The sequence below is a fragment of the Kwoniella newhampshirensis genome, chromosome 11 (assembly GCF_039105145.1).
Source record: "Kwoniella newhampshirensis strain CBS 13917 chromosome 11, whole genome shotgun sequence".
NCBI classification, from domain to species: domain Eukaryota; kingdom Fungi; phylum Basidiomycota; class Tremellomycetes; order Tremellales; family Cryptococcaceae; genus Kwoniella; species Kwoniella newhampshirensis.
The window spans coordinates 940,452-958,791 of NC_089964.1; the positions used below are offsets into that span (position 1 = coordinate 940,452).

Consider the following 18,340-nt stretch of genomic DNA (forward strand, 5'->3'; position numbering starts at 1 on the left):
TGTACAATGGGTCGTGTTCGCAGATAGATATCGAGTCACTGATAAGAGATAGTGATTGTCAGTGATGAGACGCGATCGAGACGCGGTTTGTCACCGTTCGAACAGAGATCGGATCAAATGATGCCGTTATCTACCGATCTACCGATCAGTGTGATTGTCCCGGCGGATAAAAAGTCCGAAAATAATGACATTCTCGTCGGGCCCGGTCCTCAATCATCATCATCTCTCCTCCTTGGCGCAATTCGGATCTGTCTGGTGATCACTCACACCTTCCCCATGTGGAGCGTGGAACGGAGCGGGACTGGCGGTCACAAGTCAGCTGACAGTGACCAGGCCATGAAGTGTAGTCCGACAACGGTCTGCGTTTGGTCCGAGGCGGACATCCACTCTTATGTTGAACGCACTTCTCGGGCCGAAGACCAGCTTGAGCTCTTTCTGAATTCATGATACGAGTGTGTGAAGGACCATAAATTCTCGAGCCTTCAACTCCGACCTCACCTTTGAGTGGCAATCCCCCGCCAAGCGTCGACATGATAGTGACAAAGTTGGCTACTTTGGTGTGGACCTTTGCGGGACTCGCATCAGCCACCTCTGTCACGAAACGAGGCCCCCCCCCCCTCTCCCTCACTGGCCTTCAACAGATGGGATCAAGAGATGTTCGACGTCGCTATGCAGGTCAATGATTCGACTTGGGAGCCGTCCACTGGTTGGATAGAGTCTGATGCCGATGGTGTGAGATATCACAGGTGTAGTACCTGGTGCGCCTTCACCTTCAGCTTAGCTGATGCGATTTGGCGCAGGGTCATATCAGCTCGAGATTCACAGCTTGGCACGATGTCATTCTACTGAAGCGAAGTCAAGGGGATGACGTGCACAATGCGATTCGGGCTATCGAGAATATGTGAGCATATCTTTGACAACCGGCACCAGATTTGGATCACCGACAAGGACATCGTAGTATCTCACTTCAATACATCAAATCCGAAGCTAACGGAACAGCGTGGTATTGGGATTACAAGAAAGCCAGCGATATTCCCGATTCTTTGCAAGTCTGGGAACACTTCTTTCTAATCCCGACCATATTTCTCGTTCTTCCAACTCTACCCAACAGCCAGCACCGTCATCGGACACCGTAACACATCTCGATAGCTTATCCCAATACAACTCAAGCGGAAAACGATGTCTTCCAGTACCTGATCGGGGATATTCCAGCACGTTATTGCTCTTTGGGTCGAAATGTGAGTGGCAGTATTGCTCACGGGCCTTTTGGACCGTCGCTCGCCGTGCTGATGATCTTTTACTGTAGATGAGCGGATTTGATGACCTGCCTTGTCTCGTTGTGGCGATTACCAGTCGAGGTCTGATTGGTACCGTCGTTCTCGGCAAATATGGTAATTTCACCATTCAGAGCAATAACAGTAAATCCTTTCTCAACCTTCTTGACTGTATGCGGTGCTGAAATCATCTTGTAGCGTGGCAAGTATCCTACTATGTCAACGCTTCTTGCGATGGGGTCCCGACGATGGAGTTCGACCTCACCTACACTTGCTGAACGGTCTGTTGAGGGTTGTCGTTTATAAGACACTGTCTTCGGAATCCTGGGAGTTCGGCATCCGATGGACCAGTCATGGTTTGTGAAGAGGGAACGGAAAGTCAGAGAAAGACAGTCCTCGACGTAGCTGTATATTCTGAAATGATGCATTTGGAAGTATAACGATTGATTTGACTTTGTCGAGTTCAGTTGTTATGCCGTGTTCATTGGAAGATTGAACAACAGGATCGACAACGGTCTGGGAACAGGAAGTCCATCGAATCAGCGCATAGCGGGACACAAGTAGGACCATTGGGAGGATAACACTGTAACACATCTGCGCTTCAAGAGGCTCGTAAATTCCAGCGATATGAGCGTGTGACGTTCTGCCGAATCCGTTGCATTACAAGTTACAATATTGACCGTTTTTTCTCCTGCCATTTCTAACTACTTAAAATGCTGCACCATATCCACTGATACGTCGAGGATCCGAAGCGGCAAGATACGATCCATCTTCCAGTCTTCCAATGGCTTGACTGACTGAACCGCCAGGTGTGACGTACGTGACGTTGTATCCGAGCCCAGCGAGATAAGAGACTGTACCGTTATCGTAGCCTACGATGCCAAATTCGGCATCTGGAACTTCGAACGTGCTTCTACCTCCCAATTGATCGTGCCATCGAGGGCTGAAACGATACATGTATGATTCAGCCAAACGACTCAATATCGATCCCTCATGAGGGAGAGACGGGGGACTCACTGGATGGTCGAAGCGGTGCTGTTCAGTCCTTGATCGAGATGATGGTATAGCTGTTGCAGAGTGGCAGTGATGATTTGACTTCCTCCAGCGGAGCCTGTCGCAATGAGTAAATTCCCATCCTCGTCTTCGGCCATGGACGACGAGATGGACGATTGCGGTCTTTTCCCTGCGGCGGGGTAATTGATTGGAGAAGAAGGGAAACCAAAAGCGTTCAATTGGCCTGGAGCGCCAAAATCGTCCATCTCATCATTAAGAATGATCCCATCTTCCGTCACTACGCATCATCAATCCGTTAACCAGGTCGCAGTCATCGTCATACATACCCTGTCAGTCACTCACTAACTCTCGATCCCCAAATCAGATTGACAGTTGTAGTCAAACTGACGGCCATTCCGTCCTTGTCCACAATCGCCATGTGACTCGTACCGCTCTCCCTGGTGGGGAAGTAATCGCTAGGAGCGTAATAGGTGATGGGATAGGTTCGGTTGAAGTTGATTTTGGCTCTGACCGCCTCGGCGGTCGATTCTAGCAAGTATGCCTGCTCGAGATAAGTGACGTTGGGTGTGAATGCCGGGTCACCCAAAGTGGAGCGTTGCCCATAAGCGAATTCTGTGGCCTCGAGCACTGAAAGTTCCGTTCAGCCTCGTCTCTATCTCGTATGTTCGTCGTTACTTACGAAAATGGGTGGTGAGGTTGATTGCTGGATCGTTGTCTTGCGCTGATCCATCATACCCTTCGAAGATCTTTAGAGCAGACAAGACGACACTTCCAGAGCTTGGCGCCACGGTCGAGAAGATCTTGTTGCCTCTACATCGTATCGAATTTAGCAAAAACCCACACACCGCAGCACAAGTCACCATGCACACAAACCTGCTGTGACTTACCGATAAGTGATATTTGCCGGAGTTCTCATGATAGCTTCGTACGCCTCCAGGTCGTCCAGGCTCAGAATTCCGCCTGTCTCCGCGACAGCTTTGACCGTATTCTTCGCGATACCGGACGTCCTATCATAAAACGCCCCGATCCCCTGTTCCCCAATTTTCTCCAACGTATTCGCATATGTGGGTCGATAGGCCATATCGCCTTCCGTCAGAGCGGTACCATTGGGGTAATACACTTCTGCCCAGAGTGGATCATTCAGCATCCAGGGTGCGATCTCCTCTGCCAGATCTCGATTGACGACGAAGCCGTTACGTGCGAGGGTCGTGGCGGGTTCGAAGAGCGTTTTCCATGGGAGAGAACCGTGTCGTGAGTGGAGTTCCCACCATCCTGCTCGGAGCGGTCCATCAGCGGAGAACGGACCAGTCATCGATCTGTCACTGGATGATGGACTCACCATGTAGATCTCCGGGTACTCCGACTGCCAGACCACCGTACAAAGACTTGTTTTGACTGGTACCGTATTGCGAATAGATCTAAGAGCTATTGTCAGCTTTAGAAGTTGGGTCTTCCGACTCACTGTTGCATTCCCCGCATATGGAAGAGATTCTCTGAAATCGATCATCTCGTAGTCGTATCCGTTTCCCGTCGGAAATCGGACCAGAGAGAATCCACCCTATGTAATCGATCATATCAGCGCCGACACAATGCATGATTCATAGTACATGCTGTGACTCACCCCACCGATCCCCGAATGATATCCCGAGATGACACCCACGCACAAGCCCATCGCCACGGCACCTACAATAACGTCGTTATGTATTCCTTCTACACGACGAGGACATTGTACAACTCAGACTCACCGTCAGCGGCATTCCCGCCTTGTTCCAGAATATCAATCGCAATCTCTGAACATGTTCCAACTTCAGAGGCTGCAGCGCCGTTCCTCCCTATGATGGGATACTGACAACCTTGGACATTGTACCCGAAACAATTCGAATGACGCTTTTGAATCGACGAGCTCGAGCTCGAGGGAGAGCTGGAGCTTGCCTTTACAGCATGAGAGACGGCGAGTGCCAATAAGCCGAAGAGCATCGGAAGCTTGGCGCAATGATAAATGGCGAACGGCGTCTGTCGTCTGTGGACACAGCGAGGGAGAATCAAAGCCCAACGCACACATCTACTGTAATACACTATATAGGCAGAGAGCAGATCTTTATCGACCGGATTCGACCGGACCACATGTGCATCCCTCTTCGGATGCGATGACGTCAAGCAGCTCCTTGATAAGAACGAGGGTCGGGTCTGATCATGCTGAACGTGATATCCCTAGCATCGTGTTTCATACGTCTGACTATCATTATATCTGACTTCCTCACGGCGATAACCGGTCCTTCCGAGCGATCAAACAAAGTTGGGCGCTTCTATGTATCAATATCTATATCTGTGGTAACACCAAACAACGGTAATTACACTATGAATGCTTCACAAGAACAAACATACAACGAAGAAATAAGCATTATATTTGCAACACAACGCATCCCCTCGATCCCAACGCTATTTCCTCACAGGCTCAATATCGCCAAATTCAGCGTCTGTCTCTCGTCCAGACCCGATCGCGCCATTCTCCATGGCCAGTCTCCTGAAATGTCCATATGGTCGCGCTAGTAGATTAACAGGAGTTCCAATTTCCACGACCTGGCCAGCTTCCATGACGACAATCAGGTCATAATCTATGATGGTCGAGATACGATGTGCGATGGTGAGCACTGTGCAATCATCAAACGCGTCACGAATGGTCTGTTGGATAGCGGCGTCCGTTCGCACGTCGATGGAGGAGGTGGCCTCTGTGTTCACCAATTGAAAGATCAGCGAGACATCCAGGCCAATTAGCAGTACAACGAGGACGTACCATCTAGAGCCAATATCTTGCGTTGTCGGAGGATCGCCCTGGCCAGAGCAAGGAGTTGTCGTTGACCTCTTGAGAAGCTGCCTCCATCGGCCTCAACAAGCTCGTCCAATTTTCCCTCAAAGGTCTCAATATGGCTCTTCAGCTGAAGGCCAGCCATCATCAGTCAACGCGCGATATTTCTCACAAATGACTAATCAGCTCACTTGAGCCTTCTCCAATGCTAGCCATATATCAGCATCGGCGTGCAATCCCTCTGGATCCAGATTCTCCCTCAACGACACTTCCAGTAACAAAGGGTCTTCAAAGCGTCGTCAGAGAACATGCCTGACCGCCGGCGACGTGGAAACGTACCCTGTGGTATGATACTCATGGCTCCTCGATACTCCTCAAGACTCAACTCCGTAATATCCTCACCGTCCACCCAAATGCCCATTCCCTCGCCCTTCTCGTATTCGATCAATCGCCAAAGAACACCCAGCAGCGTACTTTTCCCAGAACCGCTTCGGCCGCAAATTCCAACCCGCTGCCCTGGCCTGATAGTGACCGTGACATCGTTCAGTGCAGGGGCCAGATGAGGTTGATAGCGTGCCGTGACGTGAGAGATTTGAATACCACCAGATTGTAGCCATGATTGCTCTTGCTTCGATTTTGAGGACGAAGTCGGTGGGTACTTGGAGGGAGCAGACTCTTGAGGGGGAAGTTCGATATACTCTTGGACACGCTCGACGGAAGTGATGCTCATCTCAACATCTATTATTGACCAGATCAGTGTATGATCGACCGGAGGAGACATTATAGAGAAAACAAACCTGTCCATGATACGACAGTATGCACGATGTTCTCATTCATATTCGCCGCCGCTGTCAGACCAGCAGCCAAGATTCCCGCAGATGTAGATCGTCGGTCGATGACAGCTATGACAACCAGTAGGGTGTTGACTAGTGTAACTGGGATCCAAGATCAGCTCATTTATGTAGCAGGTTTGGTTCAACCCGAGAAGCCGCAATGAATTTCACCGGGGATGAGAAAGATGACCTACCACATAAGTTTAGTGCAAGTTCCAACCATTTTTGCACAGCCATGATCAACCCTGTCGCGTTCCGTAAGCGACGTATGGAAGCCACTATCACCTCGAACACACTCACAGGCAGGATGCTGCGAAGCAGTCGTTTGTTCAGTCATCAAACTGCGGCATGTATCTTGGGCTCGCATCGCTCGGATGGTACGAAGACCGTCCGCGTCAATACTGAAAATGCAAATCAGTCCTTATTCCATCTACCATGTGCTCGTCACTCACGTTTCAGAGAACAAGGTATAGATTCTGTTGTAGCATAAACTGAACGGTTCCAAGTATTGCGCCACGGGCGATTACTCACGGTGATTTTGAAGTGAGATCCAATCGCCTCAATTCCCTCCCGGCACGGACGTAGAACCGCTGCAGGACCACCATGGCGACGGTAGTTGCCGCCAAAACAGCAGCCATCTGTGAGGCATTTAGCTGATGTCCACTATATAAGCATGACACAAAATACGCACGTATGGTGCTGAAACGCAGATAACAACCGTTCCACCCAAGATCCCAGTAGCAGCGAACATGAAGTTGACCACCGAGTTTGGGAGTTGCATATCAACTTCATATTAGGGTCAACATTGCTCGCCATTGATATTTGCAGTGCCAAGCTCACTGGTATTAAGATCAGAATTGAACCGATTGATCATCTGACCATGACTTTTCGACTCAAAGTATTCCAAATTGGTCCTACAAGTACCGCATCAGCTCTGCGCTGTCTTCAGCCTGCTGTCATCATACTCACTTCAGTAATCCGGTCAACATCCATTGATGTAGTCGTCGACTCGCTTGCGGATGTGCGTACATGAAGCTGTTCAGAAGTGCAGCTGAAAAGGAGAACAGATATCCGATCTGCAAACCAGCGTAACCACCAAGGAATGCACCATAACGAGAATTGGGGGAACCGGATAGGATCGTCGTCCAAGCTTGGAGATATAGAGAAATACCAGTGCTGATCAGTCCACAAATAACGGTCGTTGAAACCCCTGAATTTGTTCCCAATCAGCTAACGCTTTGGGAGGATTAAAATTGTTTGCCGACTCACAGACCGATGCCTGTCCGTAACCCATCCCCCTCAGATAGAGAAGATAGGTGGTCCATGCCACACTTCCCTTTTTCCCTTCTTGCTCTTCCTCTTTTCGGCCGTGCTCCGAAGGGATGTCTTCGGGGGACTCGGCCAAAGCATCACCTTCACCGGCGTCATCGCCTTCGGACAACTTTGATTTCTTCTTCTTACCTGCTGCGAACTCTTGAACAAGCTGGGACATCCAACCGTCGCTGCCGTTAAGATCGTCATATCCCCCCTGTTCCACAGCTTTTCCCTCGTGTAGGACCATTATGTACGATGATTGAGGCAAGCGATAGATCTGGTTGGTGGCGAGAACTACGCATTTGCCGACCAACAGTCCTTTAGTCCCGAAGAGAGCCTCGAATACTTTGGCTTCGGTATCGGCATCGAGAGCGGAGAACACATCATCAAGAATGTAGGAGTCGAAGCGGCCATAGATGGCCCGAGCCAGTGCCACTCTACTCCATAAGCCCTGCGAGATCTCATACCTAGATGACAACAGCTCACCTTTGTTTCTGGCCACCGGAGAGATTGCTAACAAGACAAGCATCCCCTTCCCCAAGAACGGCCAAGTCAACGTCGAGACCTACCGCCTTGATGACCGTCCAATACCACTTGGATTCGTACGGGTGCATGAATGTGATGTTCTCCTTCATCGAGTTAGTGGTTCTTAACCAAGGATCTTGGGAACAGTACCCCACTGTTCCGAGATTGATCGAAGAGATACCAGAAATGAGATCCATCTCGCCCAGAAGAGACTGAAGAAGGGTACTTTTCCCCTGTGGATTAGTCAGCCACAGTCTCTCACCATAGGCCCACATGTAAGACTCACACATCCAACACGTCCCACGACCATCCATAACGCCGGTTTGACCAGCTCCACATTGAGTTCGTCCAAAACAGTAATTTTGTCCTTTACACCGAATTTCGCTTCTTTCATCACGATTCTTTGTTCGAGTACACCTCTTTTACTGTCCGGATCGTCTATCTCGTCAATTGCGTTCTGGATCTTCTCGTCCTGGAGTAGGAACGTCTCAATTCGCTTCACACTAGCCCAAGCGCTGACCAAAGCTCCCATATGTTGCCCAAGCATCAATAACGGCTCTGAGATCAGTGTGATCGTCGAAACGATAGTAAACACTTTCGCCGTCGTGACCGCACCGCCACCTTCAGACGACAAGAGGGCAACTACGGTGTAGGTGGCGACCGTCACGAGAGACAAGAAGTTGCCGAGCCAGTTGGTTGCAATGGAAACTTTCAGGATCTCCACGATCCAAGCACGGAGTGCAGATATTTCAGATGCTCGGAACGCTTCGGCGCGAGATTGGACGATGGTTTCGTACGCTGACAATTTGAGTGCTTTGATGTGACGAAATACCGATGACATGTACTTTACCCGACGATCCGTGCTTGCAGCCCACTCGGCTGGAGAGGATTACGAAGGGCAGAACAGAACACAATCGGAGTTTTGAAGTGCAAAGAGGACGACAAGGACAATTGCGTCAGTGCAAGGAGAATGCTTTGGACATCGTGACTACCACTCACTACGAGTGTCGCCGATCCCACGCGTGAGTAGCGGCAAAGCCGCGAAGAACACGACGGCTCCAATGACAGCAGCGAGCTTTCGAGGGTGTCAGCTTTGGCAGAATAAGTTTGAGTAGATGACGGCGACCCACGAAGCTCAGACCTATCTGCGACCAAATGATATAAAGGCCTAGACCTGTCACGACCAATGCAGTCCACGTTTGATGAACAGCCTCCACGTTCTGGACGATCGCTCTCACGTCTACACTCATCAAGTTTCCAGCTTTCGCTGACCCCATCTCTCGAGCGGTTTCCACCCTGATGACTAGGCTCTTCCGATACAAGGCTTCCATCAAAGCGCCTCGCAAAGCCAGAGATGAGCGCTGTATCGCCACATGCGCCAGGGCAATGGCCAAAGCGTACACGACATATGTCAAGGCGGCAGCGGCGACGAGACCCCAGCCATCGGCCAACTGTTGAGGTCTATCGGTTGAGTAGGAAGAGACGAAAGTGATGGTATGCGAAATGATGAGCGGTCGACCCAGGGATGCTACTGAATATATCAAGGATGGGAGTAATGGAGCAGCGAGCTGAGCAGGGAATGCCCGAAGGCAGGCCCAGAAGAGAGGTTGTTTTGTCTTGCCTTCGATGTAGCGAGCGTGCTGATTTGTCCAGGAAGGCTGGAAAGCGTTCCACGTGGACATGGAATAGAGACTGTGGTCTATTGCACCAAGATCATCCATACCAAGAGGTTGGCGGTACCCTCGATACAACAGAGGAAGAAGCCACGTGATAAAGTATCGAGCTACGAGCCCGGCTGTCGCGGAAGGCGGTAAGGCGTAGCCATCAATCAGAGATGATCTGGCTGAGAATTGGAGGGCAACGAAGAGAAATACGGTGGAGGATAGGGTGACACCGAGGGGGATGATGGGTGAGAGAGAGAGGAGGGCGACCGTACGAAGTCGTTGAGCGATGAAAAGACTTGTCACCAGGAGGTACAGCGCGGCAAGTTGGGATGGTCGATTACATCGGAAATGCTCGATCGACACGAGGCAAGCGACGGCCACCTGACATCATCAGTTGTGATCTCACAATGTTTACTCACGGCAGCCACAACCCCCGATACTGAAGCAACCCATCCGGACCAATCTCTTCCCAGTTCTGGGGATTTTTGCCAGATCACGCAAAGACCGATGTTGCCCCCAACGAGACACATCGACAGCATCGTTTTCGTCACAAGGAGGCATACACCTGTAAAGGGCAGCTTGCTGAAAGCAAGCAACTTGCGTTCTTTGCGGGCCAGCGTCCGAAGACGGGCGACCGCGAAGAACAACAGACATAATGCAGGCACGAAGACTAGAAAACTGCAGAATCACCTCAGAGTCAGAGTTGTTCTGCATCGTTTGCTACCTGTTCAATCCACTTACACGTTTGAGAAGAAGACGGTGAAATCCAGTACACGACAATTCGCTCCTGGACCGAGCTTGAAATCGTTATGGCACAGCGACATCTCGTAATGGGGCCTGACTGATGTTACGAAGGGATTCGTGAAGCTGTATTGTTGTCAGTGGCGAGTGTCCTGGACCGCCTACTCAATGCGAAGTATATGAAGAGACTCTTCACAAGACGTCCGAGTTGTGATGACAAGCAGGTAGCTTTGTTGCGAACCATTCGAGTCGCAACATTGCGTTTCTAATTTTCCCATGAAGACCCCGCTTCAGACGCTCACGCAAGCGACCAAAGATTATCGTCCATCACTCCGCTGATTAAAATGTCGAGTAGTAAAGTTGTTTGAGTACGAGGATTACGGAACCGGTGCATGTACTGTAATTAATTATACCATGTGCTTGCTGATCGTCACGGGAGATAAGGGCATGCGAGACCCGCGTGCAACATGGCCAAAATGATAACGTGACCCCCCTAGATTGTGAGACGCCCCCAATTATGTGACACTCAACAGAAGGAGTTGCAAAATGCACTCAAAAATGGCACTGTCAGGTAGCCTTTGGCCTGGAGAGCAATACGCATGAATACGAGGTCTGCTGCTCTGATGCATGGACAATGAGCCTGCAAACTTTTGACGGAATCAAATTTGGCTGGAGTGTCTCATAACGGGGGGCGTCTCATAAATAGGGGGGTCACGTTATATGGTCCAGGAAACCAGGAAACCAGGGGAACACCGGATCCGATATGTTGTTCGACCCTATAGCGTCGGTCATTCGGTCATTCGGTCATTCGGTCATTCGGTCATTCGGTCATTCGGTCACACAAGGGATGTCATCATCATCCAGCATCTTCGCTTTCATCATATCGTCCACCGATGCTCCATTCACCAGGGCTGATCGGTCATGTCCACGTAAATGTGAGAGAAGCGGCGAGATGAAACCAGCACCCGATTCCACCACACCACTCACCTCGCATGCAGTTTTTCTTAATTCGAATCCCCTCTCCCAGGTATCATCTTTCGGCATCCACCCCTTCCCTCTCACCCTGAATAACTCATCTTGATCCCCCTTGCCGCCCTTGCTGGCTACAATCTTTCCCACCTCATACACGTCGTCTCCCAGGCTTTCGAATCTCTGCCCAACTTCGGCATAATCTCCCTCCCAAGCCACTCTGCTCGCACCTTTCGAATGACTCTCCTCGTCACACCAAGCAGGTGGTCCACAGTCCTCCTCTTCCTCATCGGATGGAGAATTATTGGGGTCCGGTATCTGCCCGAGGTTGTTGTGTCCCAACTTGGCGATGTCGCTCACATATCGATAGCACCAACACAATGCGTTCCCAATATCCATGACTCTCATCCCGGCTCTCAATCCTAATTCCTAAGCATGAAGGGGGATCAACCTCTATCCTCTTCCAAAACCGCCACTGATTGGCATACAACCCGAATGAAGCTGAATGGTCGCTTTGACAGGAGGAAGACCATGAGGAAGAAGAGTCACTGATGGGGTCTTGGACGTATTAGATGGATCAGAGAGAGGAGATATCGGGGCGACAGCCGTCCGCAACCATGCATGCGGGCACGTCAGTCATGGGGATCCTGAAGGGCAATTTCCCCCTCGTATAAGCCCCACTGCAGGCAGAGATCGTTGTGATAGTCTTGCCTAATAAATCCCAGGATTGATGTCCGAGCACAAGAATGTGAACCTCAACATTGGACGACGAGGTGGAGGTATGGATGCATTTGTTTTGATCCCGTTTGGGCCGATCCATTAGACGTGTATTCGTTCTGGGCTATCCACCACATCCACCAGTACAGCACCCGCTCGAGGTCAAAGAGAAGAGGATTGGCTCGAGAAACGAGGACGCAGATAGTCTTACAGCCTCTGTGTTCTGTGAACCGAGATGCATCGCCGAACAGGATACCGAGGGCTGCCATACTTGTTCGTAGATCTTCGAGCAGTTGTTCTGTACACGAAGACGCAAGATCTCGCTACCCGGCTAGCCTGCCCTCGTTTTGCTGTCTACGAACTGCACTAATGGCTCGACGTATCGGTCCCATCCTGCAATCTCTGGCCCCTACAAAACCGTTGACGTCGACGTCACTTTGGTCAGCCTTCCCATCACGACCCCCCACCAGCTCCTGACATACCGTATACATCTGGTCGAAACCATGCGGCACACCCTCCTCATAGCTCTCGAAAACCTCCACTCCCAAGCCTCTCAGCTTCTCGGCAAACTCCTTACTCTGATCAGCCGGTACAGCCATATCTCCCAGACCATGCAGGAACGCAGTGGGCGGATAATCCCCTCTCGCTCGATGATGGGCAGACCACTCTTTTCTTCTCTCCAATCTCTCCTCCTCCATCTCGAGGTCATTCAGTCGAAGAACGACGCTTACAGCCGGGCCTCTCCTTCCGATGTAGTCCTTTATGGCTGTCTGTAGCTTTACTCTGGATGTATAGCTGAACACCGAGGGTGAGACCGCCCAACGGGCTTGGATCTCGATTTCGGAGACGTTCCTTGACTCCCACTCGAATGGCGCGGCCAGAATGGCATTGCCCGGATCTCGATCCTCTAAAGCAGAAGCTAGCTCATCTTCTGAATACTCGAAAGTCCCCGGAGCAGGATTGGGGTTGGGAGGTCGTAGGAAATTAGGGGAGAGGAAGTTGACAGGTCCATAGTCATCTATCACGGCTTTGGGCCTTGGTTCGACATCCCGCCCACCAATGCCGAAATTGTCCCTCCAGAGCTATCCCCTCCGATAGCATATCTATCAATGTCGACCTTTCCATCTAGGATCCCGTTCAGATTCTCACGTAACCAAGCGGACGCATCCTGGATATCTTCGACCATATCTTGGATCCATACTTGTGGAGCTAAGCGAAATCCTATACCGATGACATGCCATCCTTTCGCTCGGAAAGAGGGGATCACCCAAGATGGAGGAGCGTAGTGAGCACCGGTGCAATAGGCGCCCCCATGTGTCCATAGCAAGTAAGGTGTAGAGGACGAAGAGGATGGTGATGGCCAGATTCGGAGAGTGAGAGCTACACCGTGTTTGACGCCGTAAGTGTGGTCGGTGAAGTCGCGAGGGACTGCTTGGGGAAGAAGGGAGGTTAGTGGTGGGAAGTCGGCTCGGAGAGACATGGTCCAGGCTGTCCTAGATGTCCTTTTAGCTGTTGACGATATCGTATCGAGGTGGAAGAATGGTAGATATGAAGTCTTTTTCACTGCACTGAAAGCCACTGGACACAACAGTCCGGGCCGATTCCGCCGGTACGTATCAATACCCGAGACATCAGCATTACGCTTTGAGCAACACAATCTGTTTGTCTGGCAGAACGGTATCAATCGCATCATGCTCAGACTAAGTTATGTCCTAGCTGAGCGTAGTCTGAGCATATTGCGGATTTAAGACTCCATGTGTACCATATCTCAAGGGGGATCTTGATCGCCAGTGTGTCAAGGTGGCGGACAAGGTGTGCTGCGAGATGGCCGGAGGGTCAGAGTTACACTCGCTGGGAGTCCCGAAATCATCTGAATGTAAGATCAAATACATCTGTGTTCCTTGTTCCTTTGTTGACATAGACACCCATGACATGCATGAATGCATATCGATTTATAAGCGGACCCATCTCGTATTCCGCTTTTACCAGGACATTGTTTCTCCCGTTCCGTACGGAACTCGAACATTACTGCATCTGCGATCGGCCATGGCTTCAGCTGCCGTCCCACTATGTCACGGGAACAAGTACGGTACGCACCAAGTAAGGCTTGAACATGTCGGCATATCTGTCGCCCAAGGTTTTGTTCGCATCTGCCCACTTGTTGATCTCCTCAAGCTCCTCAGGGGTGAGCTTGATGTCCGCTGCTTTACTGTTGGAAACGATGCGTTCCGGATTGGATGACCCGGGAATCGGAAGTATCTATGAATTCCGTGAGCTGTCATCCAACCTGCAGCTTACCGGACCATATTCACCTGGTCCGAGAGCTGAGTCAACCAGGCCAGAGCCAGCTGACTACTTCTCACACCCTTCTTCTTCCCGATCTCCTCCAGCTTCTCCGCCAGCTTAGCATTATTCTCAAACGCCTCGCCCTGGAACCAAGGATACACTCGTAGCAGGCTGTTCGCGGGGATATCTTCTTGTTTCTTGAATCTCCCTGCGAGGAAGCCTCGACCCAAGGGCGAATAAGCCAGGATGGGAACTTTATTCTTAGTGGACCATTCGATGACTTTGCGAGTTGCCTGGTCTTGGGTAAAGAGAGAGACTTCATTCTCGATCATGGCGAGGGAGACGACCTAGAAATTGAGCGAGCCCCTGATCAGCACCAAGTCGGTGAGTGGTAAAAAGTGGGGATATGTCGAGACACAACAGAGAGATGCGAAGGGTCCACCTCCAGCAAAAATCGTACTTACCTTGGAGATCTTCTCGAGGGTCTCGGCAGTCACCTCGCTGACACCGATACTCCTGAACAATCCTTCTTGCTGCAGAATGGCGAACTTGCCAAAGACAGACTCGACGGTGGAACTCGCGAGATCGAGTCGAGCGGGAAGATAGACATCGATCTCTTTGTCCCCCAAGATGTCCTTGACCTCCTGGACGTCCTTTCGGAGAAAATCGAGACTGGAGTATAATCCCGTTGTTAGTAGTCCCGCTCAGACTGGAGAGAATGCCGCATGAAATGGAAAGTGAAGACATGGCCCAAGAGACGACCTTGACTCAGGAAGGAAGAACAGCAACTTTTGACATACTCGTTCACAGGGACTGCAGTGGCCGTGTTGACCCATCCCTTGATGGTGAGGACGATCTTGTCCTTGTATTCGGGATGCTTGTCGAAGAAAGCCCTGATAAGCCTCACATTGGCGTTATTCGCCCCGTAGAATGTCGCAGACGACCAGCAAGTGGCACCTGCATCCGCTGCTGCCCTGTGGACGAGCGGACAGACGGTCGAGATGTGAGTCGATGACCGTGCACTGTGTCTTGGAGTGGTGTCCCTTTCGGACTCACTTCATCGCCGGGAACAAATCCTCATAGGGAGCGGGAGCAGCGTTCCAAGTCAACTGCATAAGGCCATAGCTAGAGATAAGGGCTGGTCAGCAGCCGTGCACAAGGACCGATACATCTTGCAAGCCCGGCCAATGGTGATGTGGAGCGAATGATGCATTCTCACAATAAGAGAAAGATGAATGGGATGTGGAACAATAGTGATTGTGGTGAAAATCATGATCACTCACCCGATCCGACCGACTTGTTTTCCTGCTACTGTGATTGTCATGTTCGTTTTGAGTTTCCAAATGCGCGACAAGAAAAAGTCAGCCCGTGATAGGCTACCATCGAGCTTAAATGGGACAGATTTCCTCGGCCACCGGGGGAGCATCCGGGGCAAGCATTACTCAGCTCACACTTTGTACATGTATTCGAGGATCAGTCCGGGATTGGGACCTTGGGTAAACAAGATAATCACAGGAGGGAGAGATTGTTCGTGTCCGCCACAAATCTCGGGAGCCGACCACAAATGTGGAGGTAGAGGCGGAATTCACAGCACTTCTCCGCAACGGCGTGTGATACAGATCAGATCTCCATCGCTCATGTAATGCTTTTACCTCAAAGAGAGATCTGGTCTAGTGATATGATTGACATTCATATCAGTCATTTCCTCGACCAATCCACCCTGGTTCCGTCCGGAGGTCCATTCCCGTCGGTATGTCGGAGATGGCTCAATTCCGTCATGTCCGCTACAGAGACCTCATGGACGAGATAATTTGGGACTTCGCCTTCCGCTCTCCGTCTCACCCATCGAGCGGATCATACCACGAATAAGCCCCTACACAAGGAGCTCCCACATCCGTACAAGCCTTGACGAAAGCCAACAATCCTTTCATGTCGCCGAACCTCATCTCTTTTACGTGGTGGAGAGCTCCGCCCTTTCGTGATCGGTATCGAGGTCGGATCACCTTGAAATGAGACGAGGCGATGTCTTTGAAGCCATAGAAAACTCTGGAGGCATTCTCCTCGGTGATCTTGAGGGACGAGTATATGAGAGGACTGACATCTCGGTGAAGGGACTTGCTGACCGTGCAGAGCTTGAGCGGGACAAGGTCTTTGAGATGGTCGAGGATAAGGGACTGGATCTCAACCGGGAGTGGATCAAGCGTGGTGATATCCATCCTGATCAAGGTTGTCGCGCGACTTGGTATGGACGCTGAATATGGCGCTGGAGTATGTACAAACAGTTGTATGAGATGATGTGGATGAACCTATGGTAGATTCACGTGGCGTGAGAAGAATGTCCCATACGATAGTTACGTAAACCAAGCTATTTATAGATAGGTGAAACTCTTCACGACGTGGGTATCTACGCAAATGGCCCACGGTGCAGAGAAATGTAAGCTTGTATTGAACGCATCTTCATCTCTATACGTTATTAAGTTATCGTTGTACCATATGACCCACCAATGGGATTGTCCTGTTCCTCATGCAGCACCTAAACAGGCATCGACATGAGTGTGAATGTGTCTGCTGGTCGTCTTTGATCTTCCTGTGAATGAGGTCACAGATAAGGACCGGAAGACATGAGGTCACGTGATCGATGGCCGATGCGGCGTTGTGCGCTTTGGGTCTGTGCACCGGCCGTCATGGTCATCATACATGATAGCATTTCAGCGTCCAACTTCTCTTCCCGACGTCGTTCTTTATTCATATCTTTCACCCGAGCTTTGCTGTATCTGTCTTGTCCCTCACATCTAGGACAAGATACACTCACGACACGATGAGATCTCCCTTCTCCATATCGACATCTCGCATCCGCTCCGAATCCAAATCACCTCGATCCTCTCCCAGCAACAGCAATATCCCGGGCGGTCAAATCGACACTCTCTGGCCATTACCTTACGAAATCACCTGCGTCATCTTGGACCATCTCACCGGTATACGCCCTACCCTTGTCGCACAGCTATCGTTCAAGTATTGCTCGCTCGCCGTACCCTACATCTACGCAAATGTCACCATTTCTAGACGGAATGCTTCTCAAGTGTTTGCAGGAATGTGCGTGGATGAAACAGGGGAATTGCCATACCCTTACGGTGGGATGATATTCGATGGTCGGAAAGCGAAATGTTTCACACATACTCGGACGTTGAGGTTCGATGATATCTGGTCGGCAGAAGCGTTGGTCATGGCGGCGAGAGTATTCCCCAATCAAAGAGTCGGGTATCTTGGTGAAGATCAGAAAGGAGATCCCTTGTTTCCCGGCCTAGAGGAGCTTATCTTCGGCGCGTCTCTCATTGATGCTTTGATACATGCACCGGGCGGCATCAATGAGGCGGAACATGCGAGATGGACGGCCAAGCACGCCACCCCATCACAGCCAATGCCTGTCGATGGGGGATGGAATGACGATCCGGTGCATGGCAATTATCTCGTCCTTTACGAAGAATTCGAAGATCTGATCAAAAAGCTGGCCATCACAAAACGCCTCTGTCTCGAATGCCCTGTTGATCGGTCTGTACAATCGCCTATCGAGGCTGGTTGGTTGAATCGTGTATTCGAGAAAATGGAAGTGCCAATTACCGTTCGCTGAGTCACATACTCCGATGGTATCCATCGTGCTCGCTTGTCGGGCTCCACTTTGTTGTCACATCGTCACGACACCTTCACCATCTAACGAGATAACGAACCCTCCACTCGCCGAAATCTGGGCCGCGACGAAACAGTGTGACCCCGTCCAGACCGCCGGAATCGCGGCACACGCTATCCGACATCTGTAATTGAACAAAGAAGACGAATGATCAAACGACACCAATCTATGCGTACAAGGTCTCAATCTTGTCTCGAAGAACTGGTGGAACGATACAAGCAGTGCTTGCTGCAGCCTCAAGGAGACCCAAAGTTGTCACTTGACAGCGCTGTATGAAGCGGAGGAGCGCCGCGCCCTCGTTTCGGACTTCGACAAGCGAGTGAGTGAGTTCTTCTGATCTAGCGAGGATCTATTCACATCCACTGACAAAACATGCTCTATATTAGATGCAGCCACGGGCGAGCTCAGTACCATTTTACATGTCCATAGATGTAGAACGAGCGTCCAGTTGATTTTGACGACAGCTCACTTCCTTTGAGCCGTGGTCAGGCACAGATATGGATCTTGTATTT

At 50.7% G+C, this 18,340-nt stretch overlaps 7 protein-coding genes across 7 annotated transcripts; 1 reads left to right on the forward strand and 6 right to left on the reverse strand.

Moving 5' to 3' along the window:
• Nucleotides 1–1,982: 1,982 nt before the first annotated feature.
• Nucleotides 1,983–4,265, reverse strand: IAR55_005519 (gamma-glutamyltransferase; the record flags this gene model as incomplete). The annotated part of the gene is made up of 9 exons (XM_066948610.1): nucleotides 1,983–2,217; nucleotides 2,292–2,565; nucleotides 2,631–2,915; nucleotides 2,968–3,098; nucleotides 3,176–3,560; nucleotides 3,628–3,706; nucleotides 3,751–3,846; nucleotides 3,910–3,971; nucleotides 4,034–4,265. 9 exons carry the CDS (start codon nucleotides 4,263–4,265, stop codon nucleotides 1,983–1,985), a joined length of 1,779 nt encoding a protein of 592 aa, XP_066801178.1.
• Nucleotides 4,266–4,727: 462 nt separating this feature from the next.
• IAR55_005520 (uncharacterized protein) lies at nucleotides 4,728–10,254 on the reverse strand (the record flags this gene model as incomplete). The annotated part of the gene is made up of 19 exons (XM_066948611.1): nucleotides 4,728–5,017; nucleotides 5,083–5,224; nucleotides 5,286–5,380; nucleotides 5,434–5,832; nucleotides 5,892–6,029; nucleotides 6,122–6,172; nucleotides 6,228–6,328; nucleotides 6,380–6,403; nucleotides 6,459–6,565; nucleotides 6,619–6,713; nucleotides 6,768–6,841; nucleotides 6,897–7,137; nucleotides 7,197–7,678; nucleotides 7,728–7,999; nucleotides 8,053–8,579; nucleotides 8,766–8,841; nucleotides 8,897–9,811; nucleotides 9,994–10,108; nucleotides 10,172–10,254. 19 exons carry the CDS (start codon nucleotides 10,252–10,254, stop codon nucleotides 4,728–4,730), a joined length of 4,227 nt encoding a protein of 1,408 aa, XP_066801179.1.
• A 745-nt stretch (nucleotides 10,255–10,999) lies between these two features.
• On the reverse strand, nucleotides 11,000–11,673 carry IAR55_005521 (uncharacterized protein; the record flags this gene model as incomplete). The annotated part of the gene is made up of 2 exons (XM_066948612.1): nucleotides 11,000–11,569; nucleotides 11,629–11,673. The coding sequence occupies 2 exons, from the start codon at nucleotides 11,671–11,673 to the stop codon at nucleotides 11,000–11,002; spliced, it is 615 nt and encodes a 204-aa protein (XP_066801180.1).
• A 515-nt stretch (nucleotides 11,674–12,188) lies between these two features.
• Nucleotides 12,189–13,337, reverse strand: IAR55_005522 (uncharacterized protein; the record flags this gene model as incomplete). Its single annotated transcript, XM_066948613.1, has 3 exons — nucleotides 12,189–12,266; nucleotides 12,340–12,875; nucleotides 13,007–13,337. 3 exons carry the CDS (start codon nucleotides 13,335–13,337, stop codon nucleotides 12,189–12,191), a joined length of 945 nt encoding a protein of 314 aa, XP_066801181.1.
• A 545-nt stretch (nucleotides 13,338–13,882) lies between these two features.
• IAR55_005523 (uncharacterized protein) lies at nucleotides 13,883–15,467 on the reverse strand (the record flags this gene model as incomplete). Its single annotated transcript, XM_066948614.1, has 7 exons — nucleotides 13,883–13,891; nucleotides 13,955–14,116; nucleotides 14,170–14,490; nucleotides 14,608–14,815; nucleotides 14,944–15,117; nucleotides 15,200–15,268; nucleotides 15,427–15,467. The coding sequence occupies 7 exons, from the start codon at nucleotides 15,465–15,467 to the stop codon at nucleotides 13,883–13,885; spliced, it is 984 nt and encodes a 327-aa protein (XP_066801182.1).
• Nucleotides 15,468–15,981: 514 nt separating this feature from the next.
• Nucleotides 15,982–16,359, reverse strand: IAR55_005524 (uncharacterized protein; the record flags this gene model as incomplete). Its single annotated transcript, XM_066948615.1, has 1 exon — nucleotides 15,982–16,359. The coding sequence occupies one exon, from the start codon at nucleotides 16,357–16,359 to the stop codon at nucleotides 15,982–15,984; it is 378 nt and encodes a 125-aa protein (XP_066801183.1).
• Nucleotides 16,360–16,961: 602 nt separating this feature from the next.
• Nucleotides 16,962–17,771, forward strand: IAR55_005525 (uncharacterized protein; the record flags this gene model as incomplete). Its single annotated transcript, XM_066948616.1, has 1 exon — nucleotides 16,962–17,771. The coding sequence occupies one exon, from the start codon at nucleotides 16,962–16,964 to the stop codon at nucleotides 17,769–17,771; it is 810 nt and encodes a 269-aa protein (XP_066801184.1).
• Between the last annotated feature and the right edge of the window lie 569 nt (nucleotides 17,772–18,340).